The sequence below is a fragment of the Octopus bimaculoides genome, chromosome 2 (genome assembly GCF_046866305.1).
Source record: "Octopus bimaculoides isolate indiv1 chromosome 2, ASM4686630v1, whole genome shotgun sequence".
Lineage (NCBI taxonomy): Eukaryota > Metazoa > Mollusca > Cephalopoda > Octopoda > Octopodidae > Octopus > Octopus bimaculoides.
Window position 1 is genome coordinate 153,731,625 of NC_142929.1, and position 24,604 is coordinate 153,756,228.

At 34.9% G+C, this 24,604-nt stretch overlaps 1 protein-coding gene across 26 annotated transcripts in view; it reads left to right on the forward strand.

Annotated features, from left to right (window-relative positions):
- Positions 1 to 24,604, forward strand: part of LOC106874330 (uncharacterized) — a 902,231-nt gene that overhangs the window by 652,603 nt on the left and 225,024 nt on the right. For 14 of the 26 annotated variants that reach the window (XM_089347933.1, XM_089347935.1, XM_089347943.1 and 11 more), the window contains exon 4: positions 4,972 to 5,172. In XM_089347933.1, the coding sequence (XP_089204059.1) occupies positions 4,972 to 5,172 (201 nt within the window). The remainder of the gene's footprint in view (positions 1 to 4,971; positions 5,173 to 24,604) is intronic. The other 12 variants (XM_089347949.1, XM_089347937.1, XM_089347934.1 and 9 more) reach the window with 1 other exon arrangement.

The following is a 24,604-nucleotide window of genomic DNA, read 5'->3' on the forward strand; positions in this document are numbered from 1 at the left end:
CTAGAGGGTCTACTCTACATTTTTTTCATTCATTGAAAGCAAGTTAGATCAAGAGAGAGTGATTAGAAGAATACAATGACCAAGAGGGTAGATGAAAAAAGTGTAAGTATGCATGCAATGTGAAGAAACAAAGTTAAAAGATAGAGGGGGTGATAGAGAAGTTGGTAAGAGAAGTTGAACAGGAATAGTTGTATATTTTGCTGTTGGTAGAGATTGAATAGGGAAACAAACATGATTGACATGATGGGATAGCATTAAATATAAATTAAGTAAGAGGGCTCTTTAGTTGTTTACCTTGTATTTTGAGGATCCTACTTCCAGGATTTCTTTCCATTTATGGATCAGCTCATTAGTAATGTGTAACGCAAGAGATGTGGGTGTCATGCTTGGGGTTTTCAGAAGGAGAAGAAAGTTTCACATGAATGTTTATATATTTTCATCATCTTCCCCATAATCCTCATCACTATTCGTATCATATTATTTTATCATTTTAACATTTGATATTTAATAATGGTGTATGTCAGATGGCTCTGTCATATTATTTCCACAATCTTATACACATTGACATCTGGCCAATATTTTTATTGAAATGCCTTTCCTGGATATCCCTGTTATATCCATCTTGTCCTGTCACAGCTTCTCACTACTTCAGAGCTATCTTTCACTGTCATAGCTACATGTTACTGTCACATCTACCTTCTACTATCACATCTGCCCACTACTCTTCCAACAACCATCTATTCTTACAGTTATCCTGTCATATTGCAAGTGGCTTCTATCATCACCACTCTTTCACCCAATACTCATTGTCCATTCTTATTCCATGACCAGTGCTATAATCTCTCCTATGTAGAGAAAACAAAAAGAATGTTTTTCTCACAGGAAAACTGTGTGCAAGTACCACCACTTAGGTGGGTAAGGTATGCCAATATGAGTTATCTAGAGTTAGTCAGCAACAAAAGAAGGCTGTTCAACTGATTAGCAAAGTCTCATTCACAAACACTATATCCACTGAGCTACAATTATACTAACTCTCCTTCCTGCCTATTTTATTGCCACAACAATAAGCTTCACACTTCCTATTTGGCCGGTTGCATGCAATCTTGACCAAAGCACACTCAACACATTCATTTTTATTCTTTGGGCTAGCCGTTCCACATCATACTCATCAGGTCAGGCCAGGCCATGCACTAATAACCCTCCCAATCCTTCCTTCCTTCCTGCTGTTCTGATCATCTCTTCTTAGGCAATTTTTTTGCTGATAGACATTAGCTTTCAAAAGATAAACATCAACCATATCAATCTCAGCAGTTTCAGAAAACCTGAAAAGGTCACAAGCATTTTCTCTCTCTCTTGATTAAACCATAACAAAGAAGGGAACTTCATCACTGAAATTAAAATTTTGACCATAGGCACAACACATTACTGTAATGTGTTGATAATGTGCTCTGTCTATGATCAGATTGCAAAAATTTGAGTGGCCAAGTCCACCAAATTCGCTAAACACACACACACACATGAGTGTGTTTGTGTATAAATTTAAGTATGTATAGGCGTATGTGTGTGCATATATGAATATAAAGGAATGTTTATGTGTGTAAGCATGTGTTCATGTGCACATATGTGCATCTGTGTAGAAATATGGCTGTGTGTAGTTGTGTGTATATGTATGAGTATATGTGTGCACACATATGTGTATGTATGTGAGTATAGTATTCTAAAGAACAGATTCTACATAAAAGTTATCAAGAGACAATGGATTCAATCTAATTAGTGCAATTTAACCCTTGATTAATGCCAGAACAAAAGGTTTAATACTTCTATTGTCATATTGTTCATTGAGGCATGATGGAATGGATGAGAAAGGATTTACAATTGTTCTGAAAATCACATCAGTAAACTCTAACTGAAAATAGACTGCAAAATTATTGATTTTGCAACGAATATTTATAATGTTTCCGTAATAGACTTCCATTTTTTCAAAAAACTTTACAAATAGACTGTAAAAAGTATTGTGATTTGAAATATTATGCATCTACATTAACTATATGATATACATATATATATACACACACATATATATGTATACTATCATCAGCTTCATCATCATCATCATCATCATCATTTAACACCCATATTCCATGTTGGCATGAGTTGGATAGGTGCTGGTGAGTCTAGGAGCTGCACCACGTTCCATAGTCCGTTTTGGCTAGATTTCTAAAGCTGGCTGCTCTTCCTAATGCCAACTACTTTACAGAGTGTACCAGGCGCATTTTACATAGTACCAGTACTAGTACTTTTTATGTGACACCAGTACTTTTTACATGGCACCAGCACCAGTACTTTTTACATGGCACCAGCACCAGTGCTTTTTATGTGACACCAGCACCAGTGGCCTGCATAGGCAAGCATTACCAGGGCGGTTTTAGGATATCGATTCTGTTTTTCTGTGATGGGCAGGTCATCTTGAGCACTGCAATGCACCACATACCTCAGTCCTTTGTCATCTTCTTTGTAAAGAAGCCCAGTATTTTGAGATCAGCTTTCAGTACCTCATCCTATGCCTTCCTGGGCATCCTCTTTAAGTTATCACCACTTCTTTATGCAACTGTCTTCATCCATACACATTAACATAACCAAATCAGCATAGTCTTATCTCTAGCACACTGATTCTCATTCTTCTCATGCCTAACTTTTCCCTCAATGCACTAGTGCTCTGTTGCACATGTTCACTGATATTGCACATCCAGCAGAGCATGCCAGCTTTGTTTCTCTATAGTCTTCACATGCCCTCTGCATTCTGGGCCCACATCTTACTACCATGTAGCATTGCAATCCATACACATACATCATACAGTCTTCCTTTCACTCAGAGAGAGAGAGAGAGACCTTTGGTTGTCAACAGAAGTAAATGCTCTCTGAACGTACTCCATCCTATTCTTATTCTAGCAGTTTCACTATTGGCACATGCTCCTACACTGCAAATTAGGTTTTCTAAGAAGCAGAAATTATCTAATACTTCCAGAGCACCTCTCGAACATTTGAAGAAATCAGTTTCCCATGTATCAGTACATGGTTCCTGTACATTTTCCACACACAAACACTACTCTCTCTGTTAACTCTCCTACTATTTCACTGCATCTCTTGTGTGGCCAAAGCTTGCACTGTGTACAACAAACAGAATGTTTTCCTACACCTTTCCAACTCATTGAGCATGGCCATTTATCTGAAGTGGGTTGGGCCCTGTCTAATTTCTTACTAGGACCTACGTCTTTGTTAAGTTAACTTTAAGACTTTTCATTCCAGGTTTTGTTTACACACCTGAAATTTCTTTTCTAGTTCTATAACAAAATCTGTTATGAAGGCAAGATCAACAGCATATAATAGTTCCCATGGGCTTCCAGTCTTAAATTCTTCTGTTATGGCCTGGAAAATGATGATGAATAGGAGGGATTGAGGGCAGGCCCTTGGTGAACACCTAACTGTACACCAAATTTTTCACTGTACTCATTGCTAACTCTTACCTTACTAATAGCACTTCTGTACATGGCCTGTACTGCTTTCACAAACCATTTATCTATTCCTAGCTTCCTCAGAGTCCACCATATCACAGTGCAAGGTACTCTGTCAACGGGTTTCTTCAAGTCAACAAATACAATGGATTATTCTCAGCTAAAAACTTCTCTTGCACTTGTCTGATATATATATATATATATTATTATGATTGACCGTTGACTGAACACTATTCAATTTTTTTTCTCCGTATTTTTCTCCTTGTCTCCATATTCTTTCTGTTGAAGAGCGTAGCTCGAAACGTCAAAGACTTTCCGTATTCCCGAGCGTCATACTAATATATACTTTTGTTATTTACACCACCTGTCCTCGTCTGTTGTTATTATTTGTATATTCTCCCATATATATATATATATATATATATATATATATATATATATATATATATATATATATATATATATATATATATATATATATATATATATATATATATATATATATATATATATGTAGAGAGAGAGAGACAGAGAATTGTATAGGATACAATTATATATCTCTATATATGTATTTTACTATAAAGGTAAACACACAAAGGTAAAATTTTGCAGTCTATTTTCAGTTAGAGTTTACTGATGTGATTTTCAGAACAATTGTAAATCCTTTCTCATCCATTCCATCATGCCTCAATGGACACACCCACGTGCACATTGTGCTTCCAGAATCTCAGTTTCACTGAGGTGGGTGAATTTCTTGAGAATCATATATTGCCAATCATCCTGGTCCTTTGTCATCTCCTTTGTGTTGTTCAAGGTTCACCACTTCATGCTATGTCTTTCTGGGTCTCCTTCTTCTGCAAACTCAACCCACTTTAAGTGAGCAGTACTACTTTACACAGCTGTCCTCATCCATATTGTATCACATGTCCATATCAACACAGTTTTCTTTTTTGAGCAAATATCTGATTCCTCTTGTACCCAGTTTTTCTCTTAACACATTTGTATTTTGTCATTTATGCACATTTACATTGCAAATCCAGCAGATTGTGCTAATTTCATTTTCCTCCCATCTTCTCAAGTCTTCTACATTCAAGGCCTGTCTCACTACAGCATCTTAGTTCTAACACATACACCATGTAATGTGCCATTCAATCTCATGAGTAGATGTGTGTGTGTGTGTGTGTGTGTGTGTGCGCGTGCACATGCGTGTGTTTATGGCATGTTTTTCATTGCTAGAACACTTGGTCATAAATTAACAGAATTATCTAAACAGCAAAATAAGATTATTACTTTTACAACTTTTACTTCTGAATCAGAAAAATTTTTGTTAAGTAATTTTCCTGAACAAAATCTCTAGTTTTTATATATGTTATTTTAATATTAAGGTGCTTAATTCACCTTACTTCATATGTCAATTTATTCATTGTATTTTATTGTTTTCTTTCTTCTTTTTATCCAGGTGTCATCACAAATGATTTTGCAGACGAAATCATATTAGATCCAAAACTCATAGCCAAACATTATATAAGAACATGGTTTTTCTTGGACCTCATAAGCTCAATTCCAATGGACTATATCTTTCTCATGTGGGACACTGAGGCTAACTTCAATCAATTGTTCCATGCAGGTACGCGAATGGATGTATCCCAATACTGGCAAGGTGATCATTCTCGTTTTTTTAATTAATATTTCATTCCAAATTTCACTATAAAAAGTCATATAACTTCCTCATTTCACTTAATTTTTAAAATTCTTCTTTATATGTATTGTTTTTTAAACACTCTCATGGCCATCATCAACACCACCATCATTATTATAATCCTCTTTGTTGTCAGAAACCACATCATTAGCATTATCAATATCAGCATCAGCATTATAATCATTAACATCATCATTATCATCTTCACCAACATCATCATCATTATTACAGTCATCTTTCATCGTTGTTGGCTTTAATCATCATTAGCATTAGCAAGATCATTGTCATTGTCATCATCATTATCATCATCTTCACCATTATCACTGTCATTGAAATCATAAAATTGCTAACTTTGATCTATTTTTCATTAGTATTACATGACTGAACATTAATTATCATCATTTCTGACCTTTAAAATATTAACAACAAAAACAGAAACAAAACTGAGACAACATTAGTAAAAAAAAAAACAACTGCTAAAATAACAACAACAACAACAACAACCATAATAATATTATTAATATTTTGTTTATTATCATTATCATCATCCTAGTAATCATCTTAATTACCCTTGTCACTTATTTGATTCTCATGAACTGTTATTTCTACAATTATTGACACTCATTGTTATTTACCATTATTCATCACCATCATCACCACCATCACAAACATCAGCAACAGCAGCATCACCATCTTCCTAATTTCCATCATTATTACCAACATGACCATCATCACCATTATCACCACAACTACCATGATGATAATGATAATCATCATCATATTCATGATCACCATCATCATCACCATCATCATGATCACAGTCATTATCATCATCATTATCATTACAGCTACCACCAGTAATAGGAATCCAACCAAAGTTGTCTCTAATAACAAAAGACAAAATCACTATACATATAACAGAAATTTTATTGCATCTCAACCTTTTGTCTCTCACCACCAAACAAGATCAGCATGTAACAAAAACCCTAATTATTGCTTCAAATGCTAAGTCTCAATCTCTTCCAGTGAACACTCATCCTCAGCATAACAAAGACTGCATCACATAAACTGATCATCACTTCTAAACCAAAAAATCCGCCCATTGCTATTAACTCACTACAAAGCTAAGATGAGAGCTACAATGAAAGCTCTTACACCTAGAATAGTGCTGCTGATACAAACACAGACATCTTAAACTGCATCTAAAAATGAGCTGCCACTCATGTGATAGGCATGAAGTCAGTCAAAAACACACATCATTCTCTAGTCTGTCACATACTGTTCTCTCACTTTGTCTTTTCTGCTGTTATTACAATTGGTTCTATTCTTCTGAAGGGGCTGACCTTGGTATTATCTCCACTCAAGCACTTCCAGCCCTCATTTCTACCACTCTCATCACACATTTTGTGTCCATGCCAGCTTCATACTCATACTAACCTCAACAGCTAGTCTTTTCAACCTATAATGCCTGCACTCAGAAATTCCCTTCCTGCACAAGTTTTTCAAACAACCATCAGTTTGTAATTATTCAAGAGGAACATTAATTACATTAATCTCATTAGTCTGGGAGGGCCTTCTTCAAGAGCAAAGCAATAGTGAAGATTAAAATAAAGCATTATATTCTACATTACCATCATCATCTAGCTATTTTGCAAAATCATTTACATCTCAATCCTGTTATCCTTCACCTTCTCCTTTTCATCAACAGCAGTAATATTCTCATCATCACCATCATCATCATTATTGTTGTCTTCTTTGCTACATTGCTGTTGTAGATATTATCGTCATTCTCATTGTTGTTGTAGTCTCCAGTCTTGCTCTCATCACTACTACTATTATTACTCTTGCTGCTAGCATTGTTATTTAGTTTATTATACTAATTAATACACTAATTGCAATCTCACAATCATTAGAATCATATCACATACTAGCCACAATAATTGTTAAAAATACAAACATGCCTTCCAGGTATATAAGATCACAGCTATCAATTTGTCAAACACCCATGTATTTTCTGTTATTCTTATACTATCATATTTTCTCTCCAACAAATATATTTTTCAAAAATTATATATTTTTCTTGGGTAATTAGCTTTGGGGTTTTCCTCTTGATCTTGTAAGGAGTCTGTTCAACAAATTTTAAGGATTCTAATTGATATGCATTGACTTGTATAACATTAATGATGCCTAAGAATTAATAAGCAAGCACATCATTATTGTAGAGTTGTGATTGGTATATAAATTAATTGGTGTACCATTACACTGCCACCATCACTACTACTGCCAATAAAAGAGAACCCATCCATATTTTGGCTTCGACTTCTTATTGGAGTAGATTCTCTTTAACATCTTAGGAAAGAAACGCACAGCAAAATTTTCTGTACCTTCTATCCTGGAATTTTAAACTTCATGCTTCTAACTTCAAGTGTAATCAGTGGATTAATAAATTCATTAACACGTCAGATAAAATGTTTTGCAGAATTTGTTCTGGTTGTAAACAGTCTAAATTCAAATTCTGTCAAAGTTGGTTTTGCCTTTCATCCTTGTGGGATGACAGAATAAAGCACAAATCAGGTACTAGGGATTAATATTAATCAAGTAACTGCTCTTCCCAAAATTTCAGAGTAGTGGATTGGCAGATTCAGGAAGATGTCAGAATAAAATGCTTTACAGTATTTCTGTTTTTACCTTTTTTTTTTTTTCCTTAACATTCTGAGTTGAAATCCTCCAGATGTCAACTTTACTTTTCGTCTCTCTTGGGTTAATAAAATAAATTATCATTCAAGTTCTAGAGGCAATGCAATTGCTTTACCTCCCCCCCCCCCCCACCACCACCACTCTCCAATACTGCTGGCTTTGTGTCCCAAAAATTGAAACTATTATTATTATTTTCTAGTAGTCATTTTTTAAAAGTGTGCTTCTTCTACACTACTGAGTACAGATATGCCTTAGGTAGGTGTGGTGTTTTTTTAAATTTATTTTCTGCTAGATTGAAATTACTTTGATACATGTGCATTGCCTAAAATACCCTTTTCTGTATATTTGTAAATTCTGTGGTTTTTGGTTATGTATTTGTGTGTTCAGTGTTTTAATCTGTTTCAAGGCACCTATTATTATATAGATTATTTTAGTTTTCATTTGCACATTCTGGTTATCTCTATTTCCAGATTTGTACATGTGAGAGTGATATTTCACCTAGGAGGTCTCCTGCTGATCCTTAGCAACAATATCGAATTCTTTTGATTTCATCTTTTTTGACTGCATTGTATTCCAGAGATTTTCATCTGGTGCATATTTAAGCCACCTCTTTTCAGTTAGCATTTCATAATGTTGGTGCAGTTTACATTGTATGAAAACCCAAACTTGTTTTACCTGTAGATGTATTTTCACTTATCTAAGACTGGGTGGCCATGTTGGTAGTTGAGTGGTGATACTTCCAAGTGCACCAATTACTATTTGTATCACATCTACTCTCTTCATTGACCACAACTTTCGTATTTCCCACTTCAGATCATCATAGTTGTTTATATATTTATTTATTTATCTATTTAATTATTATTATTATTATTATTATTATTATTATTATTATTATTATTATTATTATTATTATTATTATTATTATTATTATTATTTAAATCAATCCATTGTTATTATGAAAATTGCTCTATGACTTTCCTTTAGCCAGAAAGGGCAGGTAGTTTTCTTCAGTCTAGTGGATGGCTGTGTTGAAAGAGATTGTATGGTTGATGTGATTGAAAGGGCTAAAGACAAACACATTTCCATTAGGTCAAGCCTTAATCAATTTTTTTGAAGCACTATTTATAGAGGAGAATGAGGGTGGAGAGAAAGGGGCCGATTTCCAGTAGAATGATCAAAAGACAGGTGAAGGTAGTGACATGGCACAAATGAGTGGGTCTACTCTCAGCATGTATCTGCAGATTGGGGAATGACTGATAAGGAATGACATTTTACTCTTGGTAGTCAAAGGAAACTGATATTTGTAGAGATCTATATTAGCCCATAGTGGCCTCCTCTATGAACACTATAGAATTTTGTACATGTACACTTTCACTTTCTTTTTCAACATAAATCACTACCATTTTTATAAACTGTTGATATTATATGTTTGACTCTCATGGCTGCCACATTTCAGCAATCTCATTTCTCAGGTCTCCATATTTATCAACCTTTTCTCTTTCTTTCATGATGATATGTTGATCTTCTGGCACTGCCACATCAATTATTAGGCACTCTTATTTGTCCCTCCTAAAGGTTACTATATCCGGCCTTCGGTGCTCTAACACCTTGTCTGTCTGGAAATCAAAGTCCCAGAAGATTTTTGCCTTCCCCTTTTTGTCCATTACCTTTTCTGGTGTATGGTGGTACCAAGCACCCATAACCTCATATCCATACTTACAGCATAGTAGCCAGTGGAGGCTTTGGGTTACCATGTCATGTCTATGCTTGTACTCTTTCTGTGCAAGACTTTCACAAGAACTAACAATGTGAGTCATGAATTCAACCTTCTTTCCACACATTCTGCAGAGGTCCTTCACACTTGTGTGGTATATATTCTTTTTCACTGAGTTGGTATTCAATGCCTGGTCTTGGGCAGCGATGATTAAGGCTTTCAGTATTTTTTTTTAAGTCAACCTTGTTGAGCCACCTCCATGATGCCTCCTGGTCTTTTAATTTGTTGGTTTTGTGATGGAATTGACTATGTAATTCCATGCAGTGTAAGGTTTCTTCTCTTGGACAATGGTGTTTGTCCATCCCATTATGCTTTCTGTTGAACTACAGATAATGATTAGTGTGGAGAATATTTTGTACCTTCAATGTAAGAATTTGTCTGCTCTTCATATCTGTTCTAACTTTCTATAGAAGACTTTCTCAATAATTTTTGCTGATCTTAATAAACATATTTCTGCATTGTACCTACTGCCAGATTAAGATCAAGTTTTCCAAGTTTGCTCTCATATCCATTTTCACTGTTTCCAAGACCCTGATGATATTTAAGAGAGTCATGACCTTGTTAACTTCTCTAGCGCTTAATCATTTCATACTTCAAGTGAGCATAAAACTCAACTTTTTCTTTCCTTTTTACTCTTGTATCAAAGTAGCCACATTGCTTATAATACAATTTCTTCTTATCACCAACTGGCACATAGTCTCTTCTTATCAATGATTATGCAGCAGCTTTATGTGAATTTGTATTGCACCATGATATGAACCTCAGTATTTATGTGCAATATCGCTTTGGGGCTGTTGAATTTATTTCTATGCTGAATCAGTCTATGTGTCATAGGCTTTGTTTTGTTGGTTATTTTTGATGCTATTTTAGTCTTTTGATGGCTGTGCAGAGCATTTGAAATTTGAATTTTGTTATTTTATTGGTTATTTTATTGTTATTTTTTTGTTATTTTATTTGTGTTTATATTTGATGTGTGCATTGTTCTATATTAATGACTGGCAGTTGTGTTGAATGTGAGTTGTGTGAGTTATAAGAGTTATAATGTTGCATATTGCTTAATAAAAGTATGTATTATGTTCTTTAATTGGGCCTTTACTATGTAGGTTTATGCTGTATGTTATTTGGTAGTGATTTTGTAGAGCATAGTTTGTGTGAGTTGTGTTATGTTATTGCTGATCTTGAATGGTAATTGTACAATGTTTACATGTGTAGTGCATAAATTGTTTGAGCTATGCAGTTGAATTAAAAGTGTTTTGCATAGGTTGTGGGGTATGCATTACATGCATATCCCATGATTTTTTTCTCCTTTTATTCATCATCCTCGTCATCATCATCATCATCATTTAACGTCCATGTTCATGCTGGCATGGGTTGGACAGTTGACTGGTCTGGTACGCTGGAAGGCTGTGCCAGGATCCAGTCTGATTTGGCATTGTTTTCTATAACTAGATGCCCTTTCTAATGCCAACCACTTCAAGAGCGTAATGGGTGCTTTTCCGTGCAACTGGCATAGGTGCCATTTTCATGACACCGGTATCTGCCACAGCTGTGACTTTGTTCGCCTTGATGAGTTTTCTTCTCAAGCATGACATAATGCCAAAGGTCTTGGTCATTGCCTCCATGAGGCCCAACACACAAAATGAGCTTGGCTACTTTGCCTAATTGTGGCCCAATGCTCAAAAGGAACTCAGCCACCTTGCCTCCATGAGGCCCAACACTCGAAAGCAACTCAGCCACTTTGCCTCAATGAGGCCCAATGCTTGAAAGGTACTCAGTCAATTTGCCTCCATCAGTCCCAACATTCAAAGGTTGATTTTTTTTTTCCATATTTTTATTATGCTCAAATGACCTGATCATTGCTGACTCTGTTTTCCCTCTCATGTTCCATCTGCTCACTACAGTTTCAAGAACCTTGTACTTTAACAGTTTCTTCACCCACTTCTTGTGCATCAGTGGGGAAACATTTTCATTCCTGTCTTGGATCATTATATCTGAATATCATTGTTAATCACCACCACTTTTCGATTTACCTATAATTCAAGACATCAGAAAGAAGTCATCAAGTGCAACTGGAAGCAGAAGGGTAAAAAGGAACTGTAAAAGTATAATGCTAAATATTAATTTTGGTGTTTTAAAAAAGTTTTAAGCAGGAATAAAAAATCAGCCTCATTATCAACACATTATCATTTGCAATGTCTATAGTTCAAACGATATGTAACAAGAGAGAGAAAATTAAATCAAGTGCTCAAGAAGTTACTCCAATAACTGCTCAGACATATTTTCATAGATTTTAGATCTTGAATTTTCATAGATGCTAAAAATGGAACATCTCTTGGGTGTATAGATTGAAGGTCAGACTAGTCATAATGTACCAATAAGCATGAGAGTAATTACAAATAGTTTGTATTTTTGAAGAGTGGTTTACAATGTACTTTTTCCTGCTTTTGAAAGGTGCAATAATAATTCAAACAAAGTATTGCTCCTTCAAAACAATCCAATAAGCAACCAAGTGAACTTAAATGAACTATGAGAGTAGAATATATTCATTGGCTGGAGCAAGAATACTTCATTGTTCTAGCCAATGGGATCCAGGTGTAATAGCTAATGTCAAGGTATATTATCTGAGAAGAGCATTAAAACAACTCATGAAAGCTATTGATAAGGACAGTTAGACACTTATGAAAGAAGTTCAACATCATAGACGCTGTGGATAACATAGCTGAGGCAATGTATAAAATTAAACTCTCAATTTTTAAGTGGTGCTGGAAAAAATATATGGCCAGACTGTATCAGAATTTTCCACAAGCAGAAAATCTGCATCAAATTTGCAAAGATATTCTAACATTTGCAAATGATGTAGGGTTTGATGTCATATAGAAGGGTGTGATTGAGTGAGGAGCATCCTATAGAGGAAGTTCATCTAATGAGGCGCTGATGCTGTTAGAACAAGAGTAAACTGAGAATACTGATAAGATTACAGAAATTCTACTAACTCACTTAAACTGACTTCAAAGAATATTGTTAAAGGGCTGGCATTTAGAGAGCACGTTTTTGCTGTATCAAATCATGAACATAACAAAGATTCCAAGAGAAGTTTACAACGATTTCACTGAGATGATGCACAATAAGCATGAAGCAATTTTGTTTAAGTTCCTCACCCCTCAAACAGATGCTGCTGATGATGAACTATAAGATAGAAGATAATGCCCCTCATTCTCCTTGTAAATCTTATTTCGCCACCACTATCCTTCACAAAGTAGTCAACATCTTTTGTGGTAATAATGCACCCTGTTACAATGTTAGTTTCTTATTTATTCCATAATGTATTATTCTTGAACTGTTTTTATTTATACATATTGTATCTTGTATTCTTAAAAGTTCTTATTTTCATGCATAAAAGTGGTCTTTTATTGTTTTGAAAAGAATCCCTCAGAATGCATTATCACATTATAATATGAAAATCAGTGGGAAAATTAATTTCGCCTTATATGATTTTGTGTTACAGCATGCTTTTCAGGAACTCATTCCTCTTATAACATGGGGGATTCTTGTATGTGTGTGTGTGTGTGTGTGTGTGTGTGTGTGTGTGTGTGTGTGTGTGTGTGTGTGTGTGTGTGTGTGTGAGTGTGCTGTGTATCTTTAAGCACTAATCTAGAACAATAAAAGGAAACACAATCTAATGGGATTCAAACCTCATAAGTAATGTAGATCACTATAGCAACAATTTCACCATAGAACACCTGCATATCTCACTTTCTCTCTTTGTCTCAGTCTCTCTCTCTCTCTCTCTCTCTCCCTCTCCCTCTCCCTCTCTTAAAATAAGCTTTAAATGTTTTAATGGTACAAACCATCAGTTAGACCACCTCAAATATCGCAGCAGGATTGCAGTTAATTTGTGATTCACTCCACCCCAGCTATTATATAGACTGTTATACTATTATCTTACCTTAACCCTAAGAGATAAGCTATTCTACAACTGTCCAGCATAATGTTTTATCATACTTTGATCCGATATCTATGATGAGAATTAACCTCAAGAATATGTATATTTTTAAGTAATGGCTAATATTTTAAATATAACAAATATAAAATATTGTAAGCAGTAATCCAAGATAGGAAAAGAATGCCCTTCTGATGGGCTTAGTATTTCACAGCTATCTAATTCTAGTTGATAAGAGCTTATAATATCTTACAATAAATATATACACACACACACACAATATATATATATATATATATATATATAGTTCAAAAAACAATAATAAAAAAACAAAAAAACAACAAAGTGAGGACGTGATATGGATAGTATTATTGGACGCTCAGGAAAGGAAAGAGAGAGTGTATGACGTTTCGGGCGTAGCCCTTCGTCGGAAAGATGGAAAGTTCGGAGAATGGAAGAACGGAGAAAGAGGAAAATGGTACCGATGCCCACGAGGTTACATGATGAAAACACCGGAAGAGGAGGTGGTGGGGGAAAAGTTCTTTCTAAGATAGGAGAGTGAAAAAGGGAGATGAATCTGTGCGTTTGCGAAAGTCTGCGAGTGTGTGTGTGATAACAGAACGTGTGTGTGCATATGTATGTGTGTGTGTGTGTGTGTGTTTGCATGATTTGGTGGTTTATCTGTTAGTGTGTTTGTGTGTGTGTGTGTGTGTGTGTATGACGTAGTGGAAGAAATATATATGTATATATATATATATATATATATATATATATATATATATATATATATATATGTATATACAAAAAAATTCAGTGTATAAGGAGAATAATACATCGACCCATTTTTTATATTAATTATATATTATCATCATTATTTAACATCCGTTGTCCATGCTGGCATGGGTTAGACAGTTTGATTGGGCTGGCATGCTTGAATGCTGCACTAGATTACAGTCTAATTTCTATGGTTTCCTATGGCTGGATGCCCTTCTTAACATCAACCACTCCAAGAGTGTAATGGGTGCTTTTACATGCCACCAGCACAGGTGCCAATTTGTATGACACTAGTATCTGCCACAACTGCAATTTTGCTCAACTTGATGGGTCTTCTTCTCAAGCACAACATAATGCCAAAGATCTCAGTCATTGCCTTCATGAGGCCCAACACTCAAAAAGAACTCAGCCACTTTGCCTCCGTGAGGTCCAATGCTAGATATACAGTATATTTATTTTAAATCTGTCTAACATATGTTTCTGCTGCATGGATATCTTGAAATGTGGTTTTCATTTGCAACCAGTTTGTTCATCTGGCTAAAAGTCTATGCACCTTCATTCAAGATGCTGCACACTGCTGCTGCAGTTTGAAGTTAGTATGCAATACCTTGAATGCAGCTACATAGATTTTTAACCTGATGAGCAAACCAGATGCAAAAGAAAAGCACATTGCAAGATATCCATGCAGAAGAAATATATGCTGGACAGATTTAAATTGATTATACTGTATAATTGACTGTAATAATAAAAAATGTGAAGATATATTATTCTCTTTATACACTCTGTACTATTTATTATCCAAGAAATCTTTGGATGAAATAGCCATTAAGATTGTTTAACTTGAATAGTCCTAGGTTGTTCCTTGCCATTCGATGTGGTTAGCCATGACTTGGATTATAACAGAGTGCTTAAATGGTACCATCCTAGATATAAATCCTTATATATTCACTACATACATACATACATACATACATACATACATACATACATACATACATTCATTCATTCTTACATCTCACAACTGAAGCAGCATTAAATTAAAATTATCATTTATGTATCATACATATATCATATGTGTATCCATAATGACAGGCAAGATACTGCAGTTTATATTCAAGATAAAATCTCTTATAGATTTGGTGCTAAAAACAATATATATAGGAGGAAGACAAAACTTTGTCCCAGTAATGGCTAGCAAGAATGCTGGAAACATTTTGACTCTCTTGCTTACATGTACCTATAGTTACATATCTAGACAAAATTTGTCATCTTTGATATATAAGAAACAGAAAGCCAAAATGTATCTGGCATTCTCACTAGCCACTACTGGGATCATTTTTGTCTCTCTCTGACAAATGTGTTAACACAGAATGTCTAAAAGAGATTTTATCATGGGCAAAACTATCATATCTTGTATGTGTATATACATTAAGCATGTTACATAGCTGGCTATTATATATATTTGGATTTAGGGGATCTTAAGATATATAATTGTGTCTCTTTGCATAATTCATAACATATTTATTATTATGGGAATTATTTCTATTCCAAATGTCATATTCTGTATTTATCTATTTCTAGATATTTATATTTAGATAAATTCTCCATTTCTTCTAAAGATACGTGTTTGCCCACTGGGATTGATATATCTATCAAGAGATATTTCTTGTTCTGGGCTCTTGAATAATAAAAATCAAGATGACTGCCTTTATTATTTTCTGTCAGTAACAACTGACCTCTTCTCATTGATTACATTGTCATATTTTCTCAGAATCATCATGGTGTGCATTTATAGTATTTTCTCTATTGGGATTCTTGGTAATAATAGAATATTTCAGTGTATGAAGTTTGCAATTCTATCATTAAAAAAATATATACTGTTTTGTCTGAGACTGGGAATCCAGAGAAAAATATGATTATCAGCTTCTCCAGCTTCCACCCAGTTACTATATTCTACTTCATTGAGTAACATTAATAGCTTCAGATAAAAAGATATTGTTTTAGTTCAATGAATATTTACTAACTCAATCCAGCTCTGAGCCAAGGAATTTTCAGTTAGGATTGAATTCTTTCTTGATTTATATCTGCTCTCTTCATCTTTTTCTGAGTAATTATCATGGAGTGACTTTTCATGCTATGACATTTTAAAATATCATGATACAGGTGTTTTTATTAATGTTTATTTTTTCTTGTAAATTTTTTCTATTTCTATAGCTCTTTGCTTCAGTTTTTTTTTAATTAAAATGGCTGACCTCCTTGGGTGTAGGATTTTTTTATGTTACTTAGATATTTAATTTAAACCCTGCTCTGCATTTAATATTTTTGTATTTCTGTTTCAAAATTAACTAAAACTCCCTGTGTCATCATCATATTTATGTCTGCTTTTTCATACTAATAATGGTTGGACAGATTACTTTTAACACAGCATCTCTCCACTTGTCTCAGTCCTTTGTCACCTTGAATTCTGCCTTCATCATTTTCTTCAGTTACACTTCTTCGGTCTTCCTTTTTTACAGACATTTTCACTTAGCAACATTTGACACTTTTTTTTTTTTACCCAACTATCACTGCATGCATGTCACATCATGGACTCCTCTCTCGAATAGTGCAGTGAGTATTTCTGATGTCCAGTTTCCTCTTAGCACATTCATGCATACTGACATTACACAGCCAGTAGTCAATGATTTGTCATTTTTGTCATGTCTTTTCTATGATAGGATGTCTTTCCTTTTACCAACCATTTTATTGCATAAACCTGATGCATTTTATTGAGCAACCAACAACAGAGAAGACATCTTCTACATTAAAATATTCTTTTTTTACTGTATCAGTTGTATAAATATGAGATATAGGATTTCAGTTAAAGCTTATAACAATTATATATGCTTCAAAAATATTTATCCTTGCAACTAAAAACATATTTGGAACTAAACACCAAATGTTTTAGTATCAAGTCCAGAATGGTGACTCTATTATATATATTTTTAATTTTATAGATCTGTCTTCAGATAACTGTGTAAACTACTCCCTCACTTATTATTTTAACTCATTGACTTATCAAAACAAAATTTTGAATTTAGAGCAACACAAAATAGTTTTAAGAATTTTGTTAAATCTCTTTACATTCTGAGCTCAAATCTTGCCAGGAACATACATTGTGAAAATTTAGTCAAGTATACTCCCACCAAGGAAGGAATTTCAACCATGTTTCGTGGTCTGCTACCACAACAGCTCCTTTATAGGATCCAGTTAGCTCAAGACATCATCAGGAGGAACCACGTCCGGTTTTGGCCCCTACTCCTCTACCGTTTTGACGTGGCGGGGCCCCTCCTTTCGGAGGTGTCTTCAGCTCTGGTGTTGGGTGCATGTCTTCTTTCACTGTTTGTGACTGTTCTAATTCAACTGTGGAATGTCCCTCACTATGGTTATTTTCCAGGAGGTTCTGGCCACACGTCTTATGGTTCATCAACCTGCGTTGTTGAATTACTTTCTTCTGACATACCTTCCCTTTATAGGATCCAGTATATATATGGTTTTATGAGAATACTGAATGAAAGAATCAGAGGAGCTTAAAAAAAAGAGATCCCTTGACACTTTAAATTATTTCCCTGCATATTCTGAGTTCAAATTCTTGTAATTTTGAATCTGTTTTTCTTCTCTTGATAGGTTTACAATATAATTACTAGTTAAATCATGAGATGACTCAGTTGACTACATTTCTATTAAAATGTGTGACCCTAGGGCACTTACCATACAGTGGTCAGTAATCTTGCATCTGTGGGGTTCCCTAATTGGCCTGAGTTGAAGTTATCAAGGAGAACTGTATCATTCTTGTATTTGTATACTATGTATGATTTGTTCATCTCATGCCCACCGCCACCACCATTTGATATTATGTAAGCCCCAACAAACTATGTAACCTGTCTTTGTAATGTTCTTTTCTTTTCATGTCCAGTTTACAACAGACCCCTAGTGGTAAGAATGGTGAGTCTGAATGAGCTACTCTGAGTATGCTTTTCTAAGAAAGAGGAAAGAAACTGGGAGAGCACACTTTAGATGCCTGGGAGATAACTGAGTAATCTAAGCCTTTTTGTGTGGGCTTCTCTCCAAGTTACCCAAGGTGAACTGTGCCACTATTGGGGAATTATTTTCTTGTTGAAATCTTTTTTAAATTTAAATTTTTGTATTTTTGCTATATTTTGATTGTTGATTTTCTTCTGATTGATGTAAACCTCAACTTTTGTGCATTGTATTTCATCCTTCTATATTGGCTTCAATGTCTTGAGTCTTTGTGGCTAATAATAGACAGTATTATAACAATTATTATCATGTTGAACACCTGCTGTTGCATGTAGGAGAAATCCATCACTCAGGTGAGACCACTGTGAAGATTGCCCTGCCACCTTCCTTATGTAGGGAAGGACAGGCAGTTTTTATCTGTTTTGGTGGCCTTAGATGTTATGTAGCAGACCAGACTGAAAGAACTGAAGACAGATACCTTCTTCTTAGGCCAAGCCCTCATCAACTTTTTAAAATTTCTTTTGAAAAGGAAAGTAAGGTTGTATAGGGAAGTGCTAACTTCCAGCAAATTAGTTGAGAGGTGGATAAGAGTGGTAAGGATGGGTTCTGTGGCCCTACTTGCTCTGAGCATGTGTCAGTACATGAGGGAAGAGGATAGCATGAGAGCACTTGCACTAGTAGTCATGGTGACCATGGTTTTGTGGGATGTCCAGAAGAAGAGCAGTTCCTGGAGGTTTCCCTGCTTTTTGGAAATTAATTTTTTCTTTTTTTGCTTCTGTTATTTTATTGCTTACACACCATTTATTAGTGTTATTATTATTATTGTTGTTGTTGTTGTTATTAATATTAACAACAACAACAGCAACAACAACTATAACAACAACAACAACAACAATAAAAAATAATAATATTGCCATTTTATTTTGTTACAAGTATTGTTTTGTTAAGAAAAAATATATATATTTGGAACAAAAGAAATGGAAAGGATATTAGAATAGCATTAAAGTTTAAATTCAACATGAGGTGTGATTAACATCTTTCCAAGCAGAAGGTATGTGCATTTAGACTTAAAAGATGAACAATGTTAGATTGTCTGAGCTGATAAAAGTCTACCATGGAAATAAAATAATGGCACAGTTTCAGTTGTACATAGATAGTCATGTACTGACAGGTCTCAAGCATAAGGTGAAGCTGCTGTTGATATCAGAATTATAAGAGAAAGAGAAGTCATACTGGAAAATCTTGTATGACATCTACTACTGACAGTTTTTGCAAAATGTATATCACAGAGCTTGAAATATAAGAGATCTGAATGACTCAAAGTGACTGCATTGTTGATAAATTGATAGAGCTGGATATCTGCTAAATGAATTTAATTTGCATATGCTAGTTCTTTTTGTTCCTGTTTTGGAATATATTTAATGGAACTAAGCACTGAAAGGAATATTTCCAGTCCATGTCAAAATGTTTTATCATCACATAAAATTCCAAAATGTTGCCTTGATCAAAAGGCCAAGAAGGAAAATAAAATATATGAAATGGTAGACAATAGAACTAAATACTTTTCATTGTCTACTTTCTGTCTCTCAACATTCTGAATTCAAATTAATAGCAAGAAAGGTGATGGAAAAAAGTAGTTACATTCTCTCTAATGCTGATAAATTGAAATTTTATCATGTACTGGAATCAGCTCAGTCAATTATAATCATCTACAGTTTTGTGGCCTAGAAATAACTATTCCTAATTTATTACTTCAGAAATAATAAGTCTCAGAAACAGTTTGCTGCTATTTAATAGTTCAAATAATCTGTTTATTGGCTAGTATTCAAACTGAAGCTACCTTGATATTCCAGTCTAACTTAATGAGTTTAAAATTATAAGCATTAATTTAATTATATTTACTTAATATTATACTTTTCGCTTTCTTCAAAGTTCAATACAAATTTGTATAGAAGAAAGATCATACTTCACTCTTTTATCCCCGTCTTATTTCTATGACCACATTGTCTAATGTGACTTTCTCTACTTAGAGATGATAAAGTTTAAGTGCAATTTTTAGCATGTCAAACAGACACATAGAGGTTACCAAATAATATCTTTCACAACAGTTATCAAACAAAGTAAAAGTGCCTTTCTCTGCCTAGTTAAAGGAGAGTAGCAGAATAGTCATTACAATGGAATTGGTTGACAACCAGATCTGTCCTACACATGACAGCAGCTGTTCAACATTACTCCACAATTCAGCAATTCCCTGACACTGAACAAGTGCACACACAACAGTTTCATTGCTCTGTACACAGGTTTATCAGAGCATGTCTCCAAAGGTCTTGGTCACTTGTCATTGCCTTTGTGAGGCCCAGCGTTCAAAGGTCATGCTTCACCACCTCATCCCATGTCTTTCTGGGTCTATCCCCTCCACAGGTTCCTTCCACTGTTAGGGTGTGACACTTCTTCCCACAGCTGTCCTCGTCCATACACATCACATCATGACCATACCAGCACAGTTGTCTCTCTTGAACACCACTTCTGATGCTTCTTATGTCCAATTTTTCTCTCAATTTTTCTACTTTGATTTTTGCAAGGTTAGCTCTAAGGCCCTTCGATTCTAGACCTTGTTTCCACACCTGGAACTTCTTCACTAGTTCTGGTGGGCAAATTCATGAGCATAGAGGCCCTGTCAAAAGTTCATGCAGCTGTCTTACCAGAAATATAGCATCAGTGGTGCTTCTCCCTGGCACAAACCCAAACAGCATCTCATCTAAACTAACTCTCTCCCTAATTAGTTGGGCTATGACCTTCTCCATGACTTTCATCACCTGATCCAACAATTTGAGATATATATCATCATCATCGTTTAACATCCGTTTTCCATGCTGGCATGGGTTGGATGGTTCAACTGGGGTCTGGGAAACCAAGAGGCTGCATTAGGTCCCAATCTGATCTGGCAGTGTTTCTACAGCAGGATGCCCTTCCTAACATGCAACATGCATAGTATTTGTCTTGTACATGCAATTAGGATTTTTCATTGATCTGACTGTTATGTTTTGGTGTAGCTTTGTACAAGTTTGATGCCTTTTCTATCACCATCCCCATCACAATAGAATGAGTGAAATTTATTGTCATCAGCATGAAAGTGGCTACCTTCCAGACTGAAGGGTTGCCCCTCTTTAATGTAATAGTTTTAGTTAAAGCTACTACTCTCATAGATAGGCTTTCAAAGATCATGCATTATCTGTGCAATGAATGTTTGTCTTTTGTGAAATATCTTATAGTTTTAAAGAATAAATCTTGAAAACTGAAATTAAAATTTTACCAGCATTAACTTTATGCAGTGTGAAAGAGTTCAAGTTCAACATCGATGTAATCTATAAAATTTGTACATGGTGTATCGTGGGCATATATAATAGAAATATTCAGATTCTCTCAACCATCCCTAAATTCACCACTCTCATTTTACTTGTGAGATTATTTAGAATGATCTGATAAAAAAAAAATGTAAGATGACATATATTATATAGGGATAGTAACTTTTGGGCAGTAGGGCTTAACATATTGCCTGGTTTCACCATCAAGATCATGCAAACATTTAAAACAGAATCCACTCTGTTTCCAGCATTTTGTCCTCACCCTTCACACATTAACCTGCAGATGTTCAGGCTAAGTATTTGCCTTGTCAATGTCAGCTATCATGAAATGTGCTATAAAGATTTGGGCACTGCTTCTTCTCCTTTAGCTAATTAATAAAAAAGTAATTTTCTAACTTAACAGCAAGATATCTTATGTGGCAGATCCTATAGCATGACTGAGGGAAGAGCTGTAAATGTTCACAATTCTACATATGAATGAATACTTTTTAAAATTCTTCTTTTATATAAGTTTTTCCACCACTTCTATCTTCAAATAAAAAACCAACAGACAGCTGGCCTTTGGTTGCATCCTTCCAATAGAATCAAACTGTTTCACTGAGAGGTTAACATAGACTTCAGGGAAAGACGCATCTCACTCTATATATATATATATAATAGAAAACTTCCAAAGAAGGGTTAAAATTAGAAACTGAATGATGAAGTTTAAGAATCTAAGGAAGACAAATAAAACTAATTCTTCAGTTCAAAGTGTATATTTCTAAACTGGCAGCATGGAAAACTTTGAGACTCATGGTATTCTATTTTGAACTGGAATACAGTAACCTCAATATTCGTTGACTAACATGTTAACCATAGGATTTCTATGCATTTCAGATAAATCAATACTGCTTGAAGAAGGATTGATTTTGGTTTGCACACTCTCCCCACGTCACTGATATCAACCCAGGCACCTTCATTACTTAGTTAATTTACTTCAAAGTCAGTTAAATTTGGTCATGCTAATAAAATCTCATAATATTTTTATAAATATCCAAGAAATCATAGTAGTTCAACATTCATACTTGAGAAATAAGAAAATATACAGTGGAAAGAGTAAGAGATTTTGGTCATTGAAATTTAGATCAATTATACCTCTGTATTTCAGTTTGAATTGTATAACAAACTAAGTCAGCTTGATGATATAAAAGATTTAGTTTATGAATTTGACTTGAAATTTGTTCAGGTCAATTAGAGTTGGATATATCATATAAAAATACAAATGTCTAAAATGCCATCAATTCAGAAAACAAAGTAGAAATATTGTTATAGAATGTGAAAGATACTAAATTATAGACTAGTTTCTCATAGATTCACATATAAATTATAAACATTGTATTTTTGGCTAGTTGAGTGATCTCTATGTTGTCATTTGACTTGCTAGAAATAGCTGCCAAATCTCTTTTACATTATTCCTACTGTCTTGAAAAAGGACACAATGTATACTATACTATACTATAACCGAATAAAAGGCAAGACGGTCATTGTTGAATAACATTTGATTAAGACGCATAATATATATTCTTTTCTACTCTAGGCACAAGGCCTGAAATTTTGGGGGAGAGGGCCAGTCAATTAGATTGACTCCAGTACACAACTGGTATCCAATTCATTGACCCCGAAAGGATGAAAGGCAAAGTCAACCTCAGTGGAATTTGAGCTCAGAATATAAAGACATGAAATACCACTAAGCATTTTGCCTGGGATGCTAACGTTTCTGCCAGCTCGTTGTTTTACGCATACTATATATTATAAATCAGATAAGCTAATATGTGTGTATGTGAGTATATACATTTATATATGCACACACACACTCATACATACATACATATATACATACATACATACATACATACATACATACATATATGCATATATATGTATGTATGGACAAGGACAGCTATGTAAAAAGTGCCAATCTCTAACTGTGGAGGGAATCCATGGAAGAGGTAAACCCAAGACGACATGGGACAAGGTGACAATGACAAGCGACCAAGATCTTTGGCAATATGCTGTACTTGAGAAGACCTGTCAAGCCAAGTGCAACCACAATCATGGTCGACGCCAGTGTCATGTAACAGGCACCAATGCCGGTGGTGCATAAAAAGCACCATTTGAACTTTGGGCCTCATGGAAGTAATAAGTGACCAAGACCTTTAGTGATGTGCTTGGGAGGACTCATCAAGCCAGTGAAATCGTAGTTGTGGCTAATGGCAGTTTCGCATGACTGGTACCCATGCTGGTGGCACATAAAACGCACCCATTACATTCTTGGAGTGATTGTCATTAGGAAGGGCATCCAGCTGTAGAAACCATGCCAAATCAGATTGGAACCTGGTGCAGCTCTCTTTTACTGCTGCTCCCTGTATGTATGTATGTGTGTGTGTGTGTTTATATATATATATATATATATATATATATATATATATACAGGGTGCAGTCAACATCATTATCATCATATAATGTTCATTCTCCATCCTGGCATAGTTGGACAGCTTGACAGGTGCTGGCCAGCTGGAAAGATGCTTAGGCTCCATTTGTTTGTTTAAATATGGTTTCTATGGCTGGATACCCTTCCTAACGCCAGCCCATTTACGAAGTGTATGGGGTGCTTAAATCATGGCATCAGCACAGGCACTTTTACATGACACCGACATGGGTGCTTTTATGTGGCACCAGCATGGGTGTTTTTATGTGGCACCAGTATGGGTGCTTTTATGGAACACCAACACCCACAAGCTCACAAGACTAGGATCTCTCAGCTGAGAGAAAAAACTGTGGAGG